Source organism: Petromyzon marinus, chromosome 77 (assembly GCF_048934315.1).
Source record: "Petromyzon marinus isolate PM22_M1 ecotype Great Lakes invasive population chromosome 77, UKy_Petmar_22M1.pri1.0, whole genome shotgun sequence".
NCBI lineage: Eukaryota > Metazoa > Chordata > Hyperoartia > Petromyzontiformes > Petromyzontidae > Petromyzon > Petromyzon marinus.
The window spans coordinates 1,148,335-1,167,263 of record NC_133743.1 but is presented as its reverse complement, the minus strand read 5'-3'; the positions used below and the strand labels follow the sequence as shown (position 1 = coordinate 1,167,263).

General features: G+C 47.9%; 1 protein-coding gene across 6 annotated transcripts in view; it reads left to right on the top strand.

The window, feature by feature from the left end:
- The window catches only part of LOC116958394 (DNA repair protein RAD51 homolog 3), a 65,585-nt gene that overhangs the window by 15,373 nt on the left and 31,283 nt on the right, over positions 1-18,929 (top strand). For all 6 annotated transcript variants that reach the window (XR_012930931.1, XR_012930932.1, XR_012930930.1 and 3 more), the window contains exons 3-6: positions 257-899; positions 7,495-7,661; positions 10,564-10,697; positions 14,745-14,876. Coding sequence is in view for 2 of the 6 variants with exons in the window: in XM_076056639.1 (XP_075912754.1) it covers positions 257-899; positions 7,495-7,661; positions 10,564-10,697; positions 14,745-14,876 (1,076 nt within the window). In the remaining 4 variants the exon portion in view is untranslated. The remainder of the gene's footprint in view (positions 1-256; positions 900-7,494; positions 7,662-10,563; positions 10,698-14,744; positions 14,877-18,929) is intronic.

Here is an 18,929-nt window from a genome sequence, read left to right as displayed (position 1 = left end):
TAGTGTATAGTAGTGTGTAGTGTATAGTATAGTGTATAGTGTAGTGTATAGTGTAGTGTAGTGTATAGTGTAGTGTATAGTGTAGTGTAGTGTATAGTGTAGTGTAGTGTGTAGTGTATAGTGTAGTGTAGTGTATAGTGTAGTGTATAGTGTAGTGTAGTGTGTAGTAGTTGAAGTTAACCGCCACCTTCGCTGATTCTGCCTCTCTGCCTCGTCGTACCCCCACCCCCCACCCCCCCCCTTGCGCCTCGTCCAGACGCGGACGACAACGCGGAGTCGACGGAAGCCTGCGCAGAGACGCCAGCGGCAGCAGCAGCAGCAGCAGCAGCATCAGCATCATCGTCATCAGCAGCAGCAGCAGCAGCAGCGGTGCCATCGTCATCAGCAGCGGTGCCATCGTCATCAGCAGCAGCAGCAGCGGCATCAGCTGCATTAGCACCATCGTCATCAGCAGCAGCATCATCGGCAGCAGCGCCAGCAGCGTCATCAGCAGCGGTGCCATCGTCATCAGCAGCAGCAGCAGCAGCATCATCAGCAGCAGCGGCACCATCGTCATCAGCAGCAGCATCAGCACCACCACCACCACCACCACCATCAGCGGTTGCGGACGAGCACAGCGCCAGCCCGAGCCGCTGGCTTCCCTCCGGCGCCCGCGGCTCGCGCGGCACGGCGCTCCGTGGCCAAGCAGCCACCGCCGGCACCACCGCCGCCGGCACCGCCGCCGGCTTGGCCGCGGCGGTGCCGGTGACGGCGCTGGAGCTGCTCCTGCAGGAGGAGGCGGTGCGCGACGGGGTGGTGTCCTTCTGCGCCGCTCTCGACTCGCTGCTGGGGGGCGGATTCCCCACGGGCGCCATCACCGAGCTGTGTGGGGCGCCCGGCGTCGGCAAGACGCAGATCTGGTGAGGCGGTGGAGGAGGCGGTGTGGTGTGGTGGTGGTGGCGGTGGTGGTGGTGACGGTGGTGGCGGTGGTGGCGGTGGTGGTGTGGTGGTGGTGACGGTGGTGGTGGTGGTGGTGGCGGTGGTGTGATGGTGGTTCAGGAGGAGCCGTAGACCAGCGGGGGGAAAGCAGTTGTAGCGGTGAGGTGAGCGGATGAGTGATTGGGTGAGTGGGGTGGGCGGGTGGGTGAGTGGGTGAGTGAGTTGTCGAGTGAGTGGGTGAGTGGGTGGGTGAGTGAGTTGTCGAGTGAGTGGGTGAGTGGGTGGGTGAGTGAGTTGTCGAGTGAGTGGGTGAGTGGGTGGGTGAGTGAGTTGTCGAGTGAGTGGGTGAGTGGGTGGGTGGGTGGCAAAACAACCCCCTACCTCCTCTTCGATGTGCCGGATGGGCAACTCTGTCGTGGACAGTGCTGTGGGGGGAGGTCCAATTGTGATTGGCTCCTCCCCTCATGGCATATGTGTCCACCACAGGGGCTAAACGGGGGCTCTGGACGGGTGCGAGGGGCTGGTAACCCCTCCACCTTCAATTAATTACCACGAAACCACGAGTTAAACTGAAATATGTAACTAATAAGCTTGTGCCGGAGGCCCCGGGGGGCCAGGCGTCTATGACGTCTCCTGGCCAAACCCCAATTGGCGGAGCCAGGAGATTGAATACCTACCCTCGGGGCTACTCCAGAAACAACGAAAAGCCACTACGGGTGGCCACATGGAATGTTCCAACACTCACTGTGGAGGAGAGGCTGCCACTCCTCTGTCGGGAGCTGGACCGGTACCGCCTGGATCTATGTGGCATTCAGGAGGTCCGGTGGACTGGCTCTGGCTCCTGCCACCATGAGGGGTGGACAGTCCTCTACTCGGGGCAGCAGACTGCCAAACAACAGGGTGTGGCTCTTCTTTTGAACAAAAGAATGAAGGGGGCATGGGAGCATGGCGGTGAGGTGTGGGAAGCTGTAAGCCCCAGGATACTTTGGGCTCGCCTGGGGCTTACAGCTTCCCAGAAATGCTCAGCAAATCTGCTCAGCAGATTTGCTGAGCATTTCTTTGAGGTCCTGGGGGAGGGAAAATCCCTCAGCCAGGAAAACATCGTGGCACAAAGTGAGGATGACCCTGCTGAGGCTGCGGTGCCTCAAATATTGGAAGAAGTCACCCCCTGTGAGTGGCTGGCTGAGGTGCCATCTGTTGAGGAAGTACTGGAGGCGATCCGGAGTCTGAGACCAGGAAAGGCAGTGGACAGAGATGATCTCCCAAGCGAAATGCTGAGGGAGGGCGGCGTTTGTGCACAGACTGCCCTATATGACATCATAACAACAGTCTGGACCACTGGACGGGTTCCGCAGGATTGGAAGGATGCCCTGGTAGTCCACCTTTTTAAGAAGGGGGACCGCACAGACTGTAACAACTACAAGGGCATCTCACTCCTCAGTGTGCCGGGAAAGGTCCTGGCAAGGATTATTCAACATCATCGCCTTGCCAGGCACGCTGAGGAGAGGCTTGCGGAGCCCCAATGCGGTTTCAGGAAAGGGTGGTCCTGCACAGATGCAATATTTTCTGTCCGTCTGCTACAGCAGAGGTGTAGGGAATTTCAACAAGACCTACATCTCTGCTTTATTGGCCTGGTCAAGGCCTATGATACCATCAGTAGGCCTGGGCTCTGGGTTGTTCTTCGTGCTTTTGGAGTACCTGACCTTCTGCTCACGATCATTAAGGACCTTCATGATGGTGAGCGGGCCCGGGTAAAACTACGTGGCCGGGAGCCAGAGCCATTCCCTGTACACCTTGGGGTGCGACAGGGATGTCCTCTGGCTCCCAGATTATTTAACATCTATTTTGACCACGTAGTTCGTGAAGCCTTCAATAGCTGTACCGGGGGAATCTCCATATGGTACAGATATAATGGGAGGCTGATCGATGCCCGGGTGCGGTCAAAGGATGGCTCCCTATTGCTCAACCACGTTATGTATGCTGATGATTTGGTAATAGCTGCTCATTCGGAGGAGGAGTTGGAGACGCTGCTCCTGAGACTGGAGCGTGCCACTAAGAGATGGGGCCTTACTATCAGCCCCACGAAAACTAAGCACCTGCCTGGGTATTTTGTACCATCGGACACTTCATCCCCACAACTCCCAATCCGTGATGGGGCAGTTGTGGAGAGAGTGGAGAGTTTCCCATACCTGGGCAGTGTGCTTATGACTGGCTCCAGTTTAACAGCAGAGGTCTCACTCCGAATCAGTCGAGCGGCAATATCTTTTCATCGGTTGCGTAATGCTGTGTGGAAGCTACCTGGTCTGTCGCTCCGCACTAAGCTTCAGGTCTTCTCGGCCACGGTCATTCCCTCCCTTCTCTACGCTTGCGAAACATGGACCCCCCTAATGGAACATCTTCGCCGGTTAGAAACATTTAGGCTGGCCTGCCTACGATCCATCCTGGGTTTAACCAGACTGGATTGTGTGAGGAGCTCACAAATCCTTGAAAGATCTGGGCAAGGTCCCATCGGTGAGCTCCTCCGGCGGGGAAGGCTGCGATGGCTGGGTCATGTAGCCCGCATGCCCAGCCACCGCATGCCGAAACAGCTTTTGTTCAGCCGGATTGAGGGGGCTAAGCGGGCGCGGCACGGGCTAGAAAAGAGATGGAGTGATGTGGTACAGGAGGACGTGGAGCTGAGTGGACTTGCCGATGACTGGTACCAGCGGTGTCAAGATCGGCCTCTGTGGAGGAGGCTCGTGAAGGATGCTACTGGGCAGTTGGAGGTAGTCGCCCTCCAACAACAACGGAGGGCGGAGGAGCGACGCTCACAACAACGAGCGGAGCGCCGGGTGGCTAAAGCACAGCAGGTTGCCACAGTAGGGGGCACAGGTGGTGCATCAGCCAGTCATCTCAGTCAGTCAACCCGTGGCACCTGGGTCTGGCCCGTGACCTCCTACCAGCGGGTGTTCGACACTTCACGTGGCCTCAGGGTGCACATAGCCTGGCACAAGCGTCGTGGTGACGTCACCGCCACTTAGTGGCGAATGGCGGTTGTTGTTGTTGGGTGAGTGAGTGGGTGGGTGGGTGAGTGAGTAGGTGGGTGAGTGGGTGAGTGGGTGGATGGGTGGGTGGGTGAATGTGGGTGGGTGGGTGAGTGGGAAAGCCGGGAGCAGTGGTAGTGTGAGTGGTCTTCTCTAGACAAGGCAAATGTACTCGTGTCTACATGTTGAACTTATGATACACTACACCACTATGCACTACACTACGATACATTACACCACTATGCACTACACTGCGATACATTTCACCACTATTATACTCTACACTACTATGCACTCTGATACACTACACCAATATTATACACTACACTACTATTATAGACTGCACTACTATACACCACTCTATACTCTACACTACTATACACTACACCACTATACACTACATAATACACTGCACATTACAATACACTATGCTACGCTACACTACACACCACACTACTATACACACTACATTACAATACACGCTATACACTACACACTATACACTACACGCTACACACTATACACTACATTACACTATACACTACACTACACACTACACTATACACTACACTATACACTACACTACACACTACACTACACTTTACACTACACTATACACTACACTACACGCTACACTACACACTACGCTATACACTACACTACACGCTACACTATACACTACACTATACACTACACTATACACTACACTACATGCTACACTATACACTACACTATACACTACACTACACACTACACTACACACTACACTACACTACACACTACACTACACACTACACTATACACTACTATACACTACACACTACACTACACACTACACTACACACTACACTACACACTACACTACACACTACACTATACACTACACACTAGACACTACACTAGACACTACACCACACTATACACTACACACTACACTACACACTACACACTACACTACACACTACACTACACTATACACTACACACTACACTATACACTACACTACACACTATACACTACACTACACACTACACTACACACTACACTACACTATACACTACACTACACACTACACTACACACTACACTACACACTACACTACACACTACACACTACACTATACACTACACACTACACTACACTATACACTACACACTACACTACACTATACACTACACACTACACTATACACTACACTACACACTATACACTACACTACACACTACACTACACTACACACTACACTACACACTACACTACACACTACACTACACACTACACTACACACTACACTACACTACACACTACACTACACACCACACTACACACTACACACTACACTACACACTACACTACACTATACACTACACACTACACTATACACTACACTACACACTATACACTACACTACACACTACACTACACACTACACTACACACTACACTACACTACACACCACACTACACTACACTACACACTACACTACACACTACACTACACACTACACTACACACTACACTACACACTACACTACACTACACACTACACTACACACTACACTACACACTACACTACACACTACACTACACACTACACTACACTACTACACACTACACTACACACTACACTACACACTACACTACTACACACTACACACTAGACACTACACACTATACACTACACTACACACTACACTACACACTACACTACACTATACACTACACACTACACTACACTATACACTACACACTACACTACACACTACACTACACACTACACTACACTACACACTACACTACACTACACACTATACACTACACACTACACTACACACTACACTACACTATACACTACACACCACACTACACACTACACTATACACTACACACTACACTACACACACTACACTACACACTACACACCACTACACTACACACTACACTACACACTACACTACACACTACACTACACACTACACTACACACTACACTACACACTACACTACACACTACACTAGACACTACACTACACACTACACTATACACTACTATACACTACACCACACTACACACTACACTACACACTACACTACACACTACACTACACACTACACTACACACTACACTATACACTACACACTACACTACACACTACACTATACACTACACTACACACTACACACTACACTACACACTATACACTACACACTACACTACACACTACACTACACTACACACTATACACTACACACTACACTACACACTACACTACACACTACACTACACTATACACTACACACCACACTACACACTACACTATACACTACACACTACACTACACACACTACACTACACACTACACACCACTACACTACACACTACACTACACACTACACTATACACTACTATACACTACACCACACTACACACTACACTACACACTACTATACACTACACCACACTACACACTACACTACACACTACACTACACACTACACTATACACTACACACTACACACTACACTATACACTACACTACACTATACACTACACTACACACTACACTACACACTACACTACACTATACACTACACTATACACTACACTACACACTACACTACACACTACACACTACACTACACACTACACTACACTATACACTACACACTACACTACACTACACACTACACTACTACACTACACTATACACTACACACTACACTACACTATACACTACACTACACACTACACTACACTATACACTACTACACTACACACTACACTACACTATACACTACACTACACACTACACTACTACACACTACTACACTACACACTATACACTACACTACACACTACACTACACTACACACTACACTACACACTACACTACACTACACACTACTACACTACACTATACACTACTACACTACACTACACACCACACTACTACACACTACACTACACTACTACTACACTACACTATACACTACTACACTACACACTACACTACACACTACACTACACTATACACTACACACTACACTACACACTATACACTACACTACACACTACACTACACTACACACTACTACACTACACACTACACTACACACTACACTACACACTACTACACTACACTATACACTACACTATACACTACTACACACCACACTACTACACACTACACTACACTACTACTACACTACACTATACACTACTACACTACTACACTACACTACACACTACACTACACTATACACTACACACTACACTACACACTACACTACACTACACACTACACTACACACTACACTACTACACTACACACTACTACACTACACTATACACTACACTACACTATACACTACACTACACTATACACTACACCACACACTACTACACTACACACTACACTACACTATACACTACACACTACACTACACACTATACACTACACTACTACACTACACTATACACTACACTATACACTACACTATACACTACACTATACACTACACTACTACACGCTGCGGCGCTCTGCGTGGTGCCAGCGTGCAGCTGGCTGTGGCTGCGAGCGTGCCCGAGGCGCTGGGCGGGCTGGCCGGCAGCGCCGTCTACGTGGACACAGAAGGGGGGTTCATGGCACAGCGCTCCGCCCAGATCGCCCTCGCCGCGGTCCACCACTGCCGGCTCGCCGCACAGCGCCTGGACCACCAAGGTGCCGGCCGCGAAGCCGCGTAGCCACGGTCGTAGCCGCAGCCGCAGACGCAACCATAGCCACAACCACAGACGTAACCACAACCATAGCCACAACCATAGCCACAACCACAGCCATAACCATAGCTATAACCATAGCCACAACCACAACCATAGCCACAACCATAGCCACAACCATAGCCACAACCATAGCCACAACCACAACCATAGCCACAACCATAGCCACAACCACAGCCACAACCACAACCACAGCCACAACCATAGCCGTAACCATAGCTATAACCATAGCCACAACCACAGCCACAGCCACAACCACAGCCACAACCATAGCTATAACCACAGCCACAACAATAGCCGTAACCATAGCCATAACCACAACCACGATCATAGCCGCAGCCACAGCCATAACCACAGCCGTAACCATAGCCGTAACCACAACCATAACCATAGCCGTAACCACAGCAGTAACCATAGCTATAACCATAGCCACAACCATAGCCACAACCACAGCCATAACCACAGCCGTAACCATAGCCACAACCACAGCCATAACCACAGCCGTAACCATAGCCACAACCATAGCCACAACCACAACCATAGCCACAACCACAGCCATAACCACGATCGTAGCCGCAGCCACAGCCATAACCACAGCCGTAACCATAGCCACAACCATAGCCACAACCACAACCATAGCCACAACCACAGCCATAACCACGATCGTAGCCGCAGCCACAGCCATAACCACAGCCACAACCACAACCACAGCCATAACCACAGCCGTAACCATAGCCACAACCACAGCCATAACCACAGCCGTAACCATAGCCACAACCACAACCACAGCCGTAACCATAGCCACAACCACAGCCGTAACCATAGCCACAACCATAGCCACAACCACAGCCGTAACCATAGCCACAACCATAGCCACAACCACAGCCACAACCACAGACATAACCACAGACATAACCACAGATGTAACCATAGCCACAACCATAGCCACAACCACAACCACAGCCGTAACCATAGCCACAACCATAGCCGTAACCACAGCCACAACCATAGCCACAACCACAACCATAGCCGTAACCATAGCCACAACCATAGCCGTAACCACAGCCACAACCATAGCTATAACCACAACCATAGCCACAACAACAGCCGTAACCATAGCCACAACCATAGCCACAACCACAGCCGTAACCATAGCCACAACCATAGCCACAACCACAGCCGTAACCATAGCCACAACCATAGCCACAACCACAGCCACAACCACAGACATAACCACAGATGTAACCATAGCCACAACCATAGCCACAACCACAGCCGTAACCATAGCCACAACCATAGCCACAACCACAGCCGTAACCATAGCCACAACCATAGCCACAACCATAGCCGTAACCACAACCATAACCATAGCCACAACCATAGCCGTAACCACAGCCACAACCATAGCCACAACCACAGCCGTAACCACAGACCTAACCATAGCCGCAACCATAGCCACAACCATAGCCACAACCATAGCCATAACCATAGCCATAACCATAGCCATAACCACAGCCATAGCCATAACCATAGCCATAACCATAGCCATAACCATAGCCATAACCATAGCCATAACCATAGCCACAACCATAGCCACAACCATAGCCACAACCATAGCCGTAACCATAGCCGTAACCATAGCCGTAGCCATAGCCGTAGCCATAGCCATAACCATAGCCATAACCATAGCCATAACCATAGCCACAAGCATAGCCGTAACCATAGCCATAACCATAGCCGTAACCATAGCCGTAACCATAGCCGTAACCATAGCCGTAACCACAGCCACAACCATAGCCACAACCACAGCCGTAGCCATAACCACAGCCATAGCCACAACCACAGCCATAACCATAGCCATAGCCACAACCACAGCCAAAGCCAATGAACAAACACGTGTTGTATGTGTTGAACGAGCGTGTGTTGTATGTAAGTATGTTGAACGTGTGTGTAGTGTGTAGTAGTGTAGTGTCTTGTGTAGTATATAGTCGTGCCGTGTAAAGTGTATAGCATAGTGTGTGTAGTGTATAGTGTAGTGAATATTTAAGTGTATAGTAGTGTAGTGAATATTGTAGTGTATAGTAGTCGTGGATAGTGTATAAGTGTAGTGTATAGTGCATAGTGTATAGTAGTGTGTAGTCTAGCGTATAGTGTAATGTGTAGTGTATAGTGTAGTGTTGTAGTGAATAGTGTATAGTAGTGTGTAGTGTAGCGTGTATAGTAGTGAATAGTGTAGTGTGTAGCGTATAGTGTAGTGTGTAGCATATAGTGTATAGTAGTATATAGTGTATATTGTAGTGTGTAGTGTATTGTAGTGTATAGTGTAGTGTATAGTGTGTAGTGTATTGTAGTGTATAGCGTAGTGTATAGTGTATAATAGTGTATATTGTAGTGTATAATAGTGTAGTGTATTGTATAGTGTATAGTATAGTGTATAATAGTATAGTGTATAGTATAGTGTATAATAGTATAGTGTATAATATTATAGTGTATAATATTGTAGTGTGTAGTGGTGTGTAGTGTATAGTGTGTAGTGTATATTGTAGTGTATAATATTGTAGTGTATAGTGTATAATGTTATAGTGTAGTGTATAGTGTAGTGTATAGTGCAGTGTATAGTGTAGTGTATAGTGTAGTGTATAGTGTAGTGTATAATATTGTAGTGTATAGTGTAGTGTATAATTTTATAGTGTAGTGTATAGTGTATATTGTAGTGTATAGTGTATAATATTGTAGTGTATAATTTTATAGTGTAGTGTATAGTGTAGTGTATAGTGTAGTAGTGTATATTGTAGTGTGTAGTGGTACGTTTGTTGAACTTCTGCCCCCGCCCCCTTCCCCTGTAGACGCTCTCCAGGTCGCATCGTCCTTCACGCTGGAAGCCATCCTCTCCTCCATCCACTGCTTCCGCTGCCACAGCCACACGGAGCTCGCCGCCCTCGCCCACCTCCTCCCCGACTTCCTCGGGCGGCACCCAAAGGTGAGCGGCGGTGGTGGCGGTGGTGGTGGTGGTGAGCTCACCCGGTGAGGGCGAGGGTGAGGTGGGATCTTCTCAAGTAGGGTGCCGAGGTGGCTGGGAGATGTTCACCACCTCGCCCGGTCTACAGGAGGTCGTGGGTTCGATCCCCGGACCCTGACGATGCCTGCTGCTGTAGATTTGGAGTCTGCGTCTCTCTCTCATCATCACCACGGTGGCTGGGAGATGTTAACTACCTCGCCCGGTCTACAGGAGGTCGTGGGTTCGATCCCCGGACCCTGACGATGCCTGCTGCTGTAGATTTGGAGTCTGCGTCTCTCTCTCTCATCATCATCATGATCATCACGGTGGCTAGGAGATGTTAACTACCTCGCCCGGTCTACAGGAGGTCGTGGGTTCGATCCCCGGACCATGACCCTGCCTGCTGCTGTATATTTGGAGTCTGCGTCTCTCTCTCATCATCATCATGATCATCACGGTGGCTGGGAGATGTTCACCACCTCGCCCGGTCTACAGGAGGTCGTGGGTTCGATCCCCGGACCATGACCCTGCCTGCTGCTGTAGATTTGGAGTCTGCGTCTCTCTCTCTCATCATCATCACGGTGGCTAGGAGATGTTAACTACCTCGCCCGGCACGCAGGAGGTCGTGGGTTCAATCCCGGACCATGACCCTGCCTCTGTAGATTTGGAGTCTGCGTCTCTCTCTCATCATCATCATCACCACGGTGGCTGGGAGATGTTAACTACCTCGCCCGGTCTACAGGAGGTCGTGGGTTCGATCCCCGGACCCTGACCCTGCCTGCTGCTGTATATTTGGAGTCTGTGTCTCTCTCTCTCTCTCATCATCATCACCACGGTGGCTGGGAGATGTTAACTACCTCGCCCGGCACGCAGGAGGTCGTGGGTTCAATCCCGGACCATGACCCTGCCTCTGTATATTTGGAGTCTGCGTCTCTCTCTCATCATCATCATCACGGTGGCTGGGAGATGTTAACTACCTCGCCCGGCACGCAGGAGGTCGTGGGTTCGATCCCCGGACCATGACCCTGCCTGCTGCTGTATATTTGGAGTCTGCGTCTCTCTCTCTCATCATCATCACGGTGGCTAGGAGATGTTAACCACCTCGCCCGACACGCAGGAGGTCGTGGGTTCGATCCCCGGACCATGACCCTGCCTGCTGCTGTATATTTGGAGTCTGCGTCTCTCTCTCTCTCATCATCATCACGGTGGTGGTGAGATGTTAACTACCTCGCCCGGCACGCAGGAGGTCGTGGGTTCGATCCCGGACCCTGACTGCTGCTGTAGATTTGGAGTCTGCGTCTCTCTCTCTCATCATCATCATGATCATCACGGTGGCTAGGAGATGTTAACTACCTCGCCCGGCACGCAGGAGGTCGTGGGTTCGATCCCCGACCATGACCATGCCTGCTGCTGTAGATTTGGAGTCTGCGTCTCTCTCTCTCTCATCATCATCATCACGGTGGTGGTGAGATGTTAACTACCTCGCTCGGTACGCAGGAGGTCGTGGGTTCAATCCCGGACCATGCCTGCTGCTGTAGATTTGAGTCTGCGTCTCTCTCTCTCATCATCATCATGATCATCACGGTGGCTAGGAGATGTTAACTACCTCGCCCGACACGCAGGAGGCCGTGGGTTCAATCCCGGACCCTGCCTGCTGCTGTATATTTGGAGTCTGCGTCTCTCTCTCTCTCATCATCATCATGGTGGCTAGGAGATGTTAACTACCTCGCCCAACACGCAGGAGGTCGTGGGTTCGATCCCGGACCCTGCCTGCTGCTGTATATTTGGAGTCTGTGTCTCTCTCTCTCTCTCATCATCATCACGGTGGCTGGGAGATGTTAACTACCTCGCCCGGCACGCAGGAGGTCGTGGGTTCGATCCCGGACCCTGCCTGCTGCTGTAGATTTGGAGTCTGCGTCTCTCTCTCTCTCATCATCATCATGGTGGCTAGGAGATGTTAACTACCTCGCCCAACACGCAGGAGGTCGTGGGTTCGATCCCGGACCCTGCCTGCTGCTGTATATTTGGATTCTGCGTCTCTATCTCCGTGGTGAGATGTTAACTACCTCGCCTGGTCTACAGGAGGTCGTGGGTTCGATCCCAGACCCTGACCATGCCTGCTGCTGTATATTGGGAGTCTGCATCTCTCTCTCATCATCACGGTGGCTAGGAGATGTTAACTACCTCGCCCGACACGCAGGAGGTCGTGGGTTCGATCCCTGACCCTGCCTGCTACTGTATATTTGGAGTCTGCGTCTCTCTCTCATCATCATCATCACGGTGGCTGGGAGATGTTAACTACCTCGCCCGGTACGCAGGAGGTCGTGGGTTCGATCCCGGACCATGACCCTGCCTGCTGCTGTATACTTGGAGTCTGCATCTCTCTCTCTCATCATCATCACCACGGTGGCTGGGAGATGTTAACTACCTCGCCCGGTCTACAGGAGGTCGTGGGTTCGATCCCGGACCCTGACCCTGCCTGCTGTATATTTGGAGTCTGCATCTCTATCTCCGTGGTGAAATGTTAACCACCTCGCCTGGTCTACAGGAGGTCGTGGGTTCGATCCCGGACCCTGACCATGCCTGCTGCTGCATACAGATAGTCCCCGACTTACGATATTTCGATCTCACGATGAACGACAGCGACACGGCAAAATTGTTAAATATATTTTTTTATTTCGCGAGGCAGGCAAACGCAGGCAGACGAGGTACCACACTGTAACCTGATCCTCCTCCTCCTCTTCCGACAACTTAGTTAATGTGGCCATCAACAACCCTAACATCGTTCCAAGTGTGCAGACCTAGGACGGAATCTTGGCGATTATACAGCAGAATGTACGGTACGTTACGATACGTCCAATGGATGTGAAGAGTTTTTTTTTGTTACGGCAGATAGGAGGATTGTTTTTTTTCCTGAATTGCAGTTCATGTAGGTAGGCTAAGAATAAAATAATAAATTGATAAAGTAAAATAACACGATAATATTCTCACGACATTTCGGCCACAACACAAGCGGCCTTCATCAGGTGAAGGGACGAGACCGTCTGGTAGGACAGCGCTGGAGTGAAAGAGCCACGTTCAGATCACGACCTTTAAGCTGTGTGAGAGGAACAAAGCGCCTTAGAGTCGCGGCATCTCTTCAGAAAGGTGAGAGACTCGATTAGTTGAGCCTTCTTATCCCGAAGTCTGTCTGTTGAATGAGCTTAAAATAAATTTAAATTTATTTAACCGCCTCTACGGGGAGGGATTCCACACATCCTTAAGATCATTCAACAGACAGACTTCGGGATAAGAAGGCTCAACTAATCGAGTCTCTCACCTTTCTGAAGAGATGCCGCGACTCTAAGGCGCTTTGTTCCTCTCACACAGCTTAAAGGTCGTGATCTGAACGTGGCTCTTTCACTCCAGCGCTGTCCTACCAGACAGTCTCGCCCCCTTCACCTGATGAAGGCCGCTTGTGTTGTGGCCGAAACGTCGTGTTAGAATATTATTGTGTTATTTTATTTTATCAATTTATTATTTTATTCTCATTCTACGTGGTGGTGGTGGTGGTGGTGACTTTACCGAAAGAACCAAAGAAGATGAATCATTGCAGTCACGAAAGCTTTGAATCGAAATGTAGGCTAAGAATTTAACTTGTTTTTTTATTTTTATGAGACCTCCTTTGCCAGAAACAAGATATAGGAATAGGTTTTACCCTTTTAACTGGCACAAAAACTGACACCTTTATTCAAGGCATCGTGTTTGCAATAACCACAACACAAGCAGTCAAAATGCAAACAAAAAAGACAGCTGTGATAATAATATTGGCACTGTCCTTGAATTTGATTGGTCCACAGCCGAGACGGCTTTTCTTAGAGCACCTTTAGTCTCCATTGGTGTTGGACCAGAAGACGCCAAAAGGCGTACAACTCAAAAACAGCGCCACTATCAGAGTTACTGAGGGCTCGGGGTGAGCGTTTACATTATGAGACCTGTGCTATACGGTATTGGGACTCGCCCCCCTGCCCCACCGTGTGTGGTGAGCAGGTGAGGTTGGTGGTGGTGGACAGCGTCGCTTTCCCCTTCCGTCACGGCTTCGACGACCTGCGCCTCCGCACTCGGCTCCTCAACGGCCTGGCCCAGCAGCTGATAGCCCTGGCCTGTACTCACCATCTCGCTGTGAGATACACGCTACACTACGCTACTCATTATACACTACTCGCTATACACTACACTACACTACACAGCAGGCTGGCCCAGCAGCTGATAGCCCTGGCCTGTACTCACCATCTCGCTGTGAGATACACGCTACACTACGCTACTCATTATACTACTCGCTATACACTACACTACACTACTTATTATACTACACAGCAGGCTGGCCCAGCAGCTGATAGCCCTGGCCTGTACTCACCATCTCGCTGTGAGATACACGCTACACTACGCTACTCGCTATACTACTCGCTACACTACACGCTACACTACACGCTACACTACACTACACAGCAGGCTGGCCCAGCAGCTGATAGCCCTGGCCTGTACTCACCATCTCGCTGTGAGATACACGCTACACTACGCTACTCATTATACACTACACGCTACACTACACGCTACTCATTATACACTACACTACTTATTATACTACACAGCAGGCTGGCCCAGCAGCTGATAGCCCTGGCCTGTACTCACCATCTCGCTGTGAGATACACGCTACACTACGCTACTCGCTATACTACTCGCTACACACTACACTACACGCTACACTACTCGCTACTCATTATACACTACACTACTTATTATACTACACAGCAGGCTGGTTCAGCAGCTGATAGCCCTGGCCTGTACTCACCATCTCGCTGTGAGATACACGCTACACTACGCTACTCATTATACACTACTCGCTATACACTACACTACACACTACGCTACACTACACAGCAGGCTGGCCCAGCAGCTGATAGCCCTGGCCTGTACTCACCATCTCGCTGTGAGATACACGCTACACTACGCTACTCGCTACACTACTCGCTACTCATTATACACTACACTACTCGCTATACACTACACTACACACTACACTACGCTACACTACACAGCAGGCTGGCCCAGCAGCTGATAGCCCTGGCCTGTACTCACCATCTCGCTGTGAGATACACGGTACACTACGCTACTCGCTACACTACTCGCTACACTACACGCTACTCATTATACACTACACTACTTATTATACTACACAGCAGGCTGGCCCAGCAGCTGATAGCCCTGGCCTGTACTCACCATCTCGCTGTGAGATACACGCTACACTACGCTACTCGCTACACTACACGCTACACTACACGCTACTCATTATACACTACACTACTTATTATACTACACAGCAGGCTGGCCCAGCAGCTGATAGCCCTGGCCTGTACTCACCATCTCGCTGTGAGATACACGCTACACTACGCTACTCATTATACTACTCGCTATACACTACACTACACGCTACACTACGCTACTCATTATACACTACGCTACTCATTATACACTACACGCTACACTACGCTACTCATTATACACTACACTACTCACTATACACTACACTACACGCTACACTACGCTAGTCGCTATACACTACACTACTCGCTATACACTACACTACTCATTATACACTACGCTACTCATTATACACTACACGCTACACTACGCTACTCATTATACACTACACTACTCACTATACACTACACTACACGCTACACTACGCTACTCATTATACACTACACGCTACACTACGCTACTCGCTATACACTACACTACTCGCTATACACTACACTACTCATTATACACTACACTACTCGCTATACACTACACTACACGCTACACTACGCTACTCATTATACACTGCACGCTACACTACGCTACTCGCTATACACTACACTACTCGCTATACACTACACTACTCATTATACACTACACTACTCATACACTACACGCTACACTACACTACACAGCAGGCTGGCCCAGAAGCTGATAGCCCTGGCATGTACTCACCATCTCGCTGTGAGATACACGCTACACTACGCTACTCAATATACACTACACTACTCATTATACACTACACTACTCACTACACTACTCATTATACACTACACTACTCATTATACACTACACTACTCATTATACACTACACTACTCATTAAACAATACACTACTCACTATACACTACACTACTCACTATACACTACACTACTCATTATACACTACACTACTCATTATACACTACACTACTCATTTTACACTACACTACTCATTAAACAATACACTACTCACTATACACTACACTACTCATTATACACTACACTACTCACTATACACTACACTACTCATTATACACTACACTACTCACTATACACTACACTACTCATTATACACTACACTACTCACTATACACTACACTACTCATTATACACTACACTACTCATTATACACTACACTACTCACTATACACTACACTACTCATTATACACTACTCATTATACACTACACTACTCACTATACACTACGCTACTCATTATACACTACGCTACTCATTATACACTACTCACTATACACTACACTACTCACTATACACTACACTACTCATTATACACTACACTACTCACTATACACTACACTACTCATTATACACTACACTACTCACTATACACTACACTACTCATTATACACTACACTACTCATTATACACTACACTACTCATTATACACTACACTACTCACTATACACTACACTACTCATTATACACTACACTACTCATTATACACTACACTACTCATTATACACTACACTACTCACTATACACTACATTACTCACTATACACTACACTACTCACTATACACTACACTACTCACTATAAACTACACTACTCATTATACACTACACTACTCACTATAAACTAAACTACTCATTATACACTACACTACTCACTATACACTACACTACTCATTATACACTACACTACACTACTCACTATACACTACACTACTCACTATACACTACACTACTCATTATACACTACACTACTCATTATACACTAAACTACTCAATATACACTACACTACTCACTATACACTACACTACTCACTATACACTACACTACTCATTATACACTACACTACTCACTATACACTACACTACTCACTATAAACTACACTATTCATTATACACTACACTACTCACTATACACTACACTACTCATTATACACTACACTATTCATTATACACTACACGCTACACTACACTACTCACTATACACTACACTACTCACTATACACTACACTACTCATTATACACTACACTACACTACTCACTATACACTACACTACTCACTATACACTACACTACTCATTATACACTACACTACTCATTATACACTACACTACTCAATATACACTACACTACTCACTATACACTACACTACTCACTATACACTACACTACTCATTATACACTACACTACTCACTATACACTACACTACTCACTATACACTACACTACTCATTATACACTACACTACTCATTATACACTACACTACTCACTATACACTACACTACTCACTATACACTACACTACTCATTATACACTACACTACTCATTATACACTACACTACTCAATATACACTACACTACTCATTATACACTACACTACTCACTATACACTACACTACTCATTATACACTACACTACTCAATATACACTACACTACTCACTATACACTACTCACTATACACTACACTACTCATTATACACTACACTACTCACTATACACTACACTACTCATTATACACTACACTACTCACTATACACTACACTACTCACTATACACTACACTACTCACTATACACTACACTACTCACTATACACTACACTACTCATTATACACTACACTACTCACTATACACTACACTACTCATTATACACTACACTACTCACTATACACTACACTACTCACTATACACACACTACTCATTATACACTACACTACTCATTATACACTACACTACTCACTATACACTACACTACTCACTATACACTACACTACTCATTATACACTACACTACTCACTATACACTACACTACTCATTATACACTACACTACTCATTATACACTACACTACTCACTATAAACTACACTACTCACTATACACTACACTACTCACTATACACTACACTACTCACTATACACTACACTA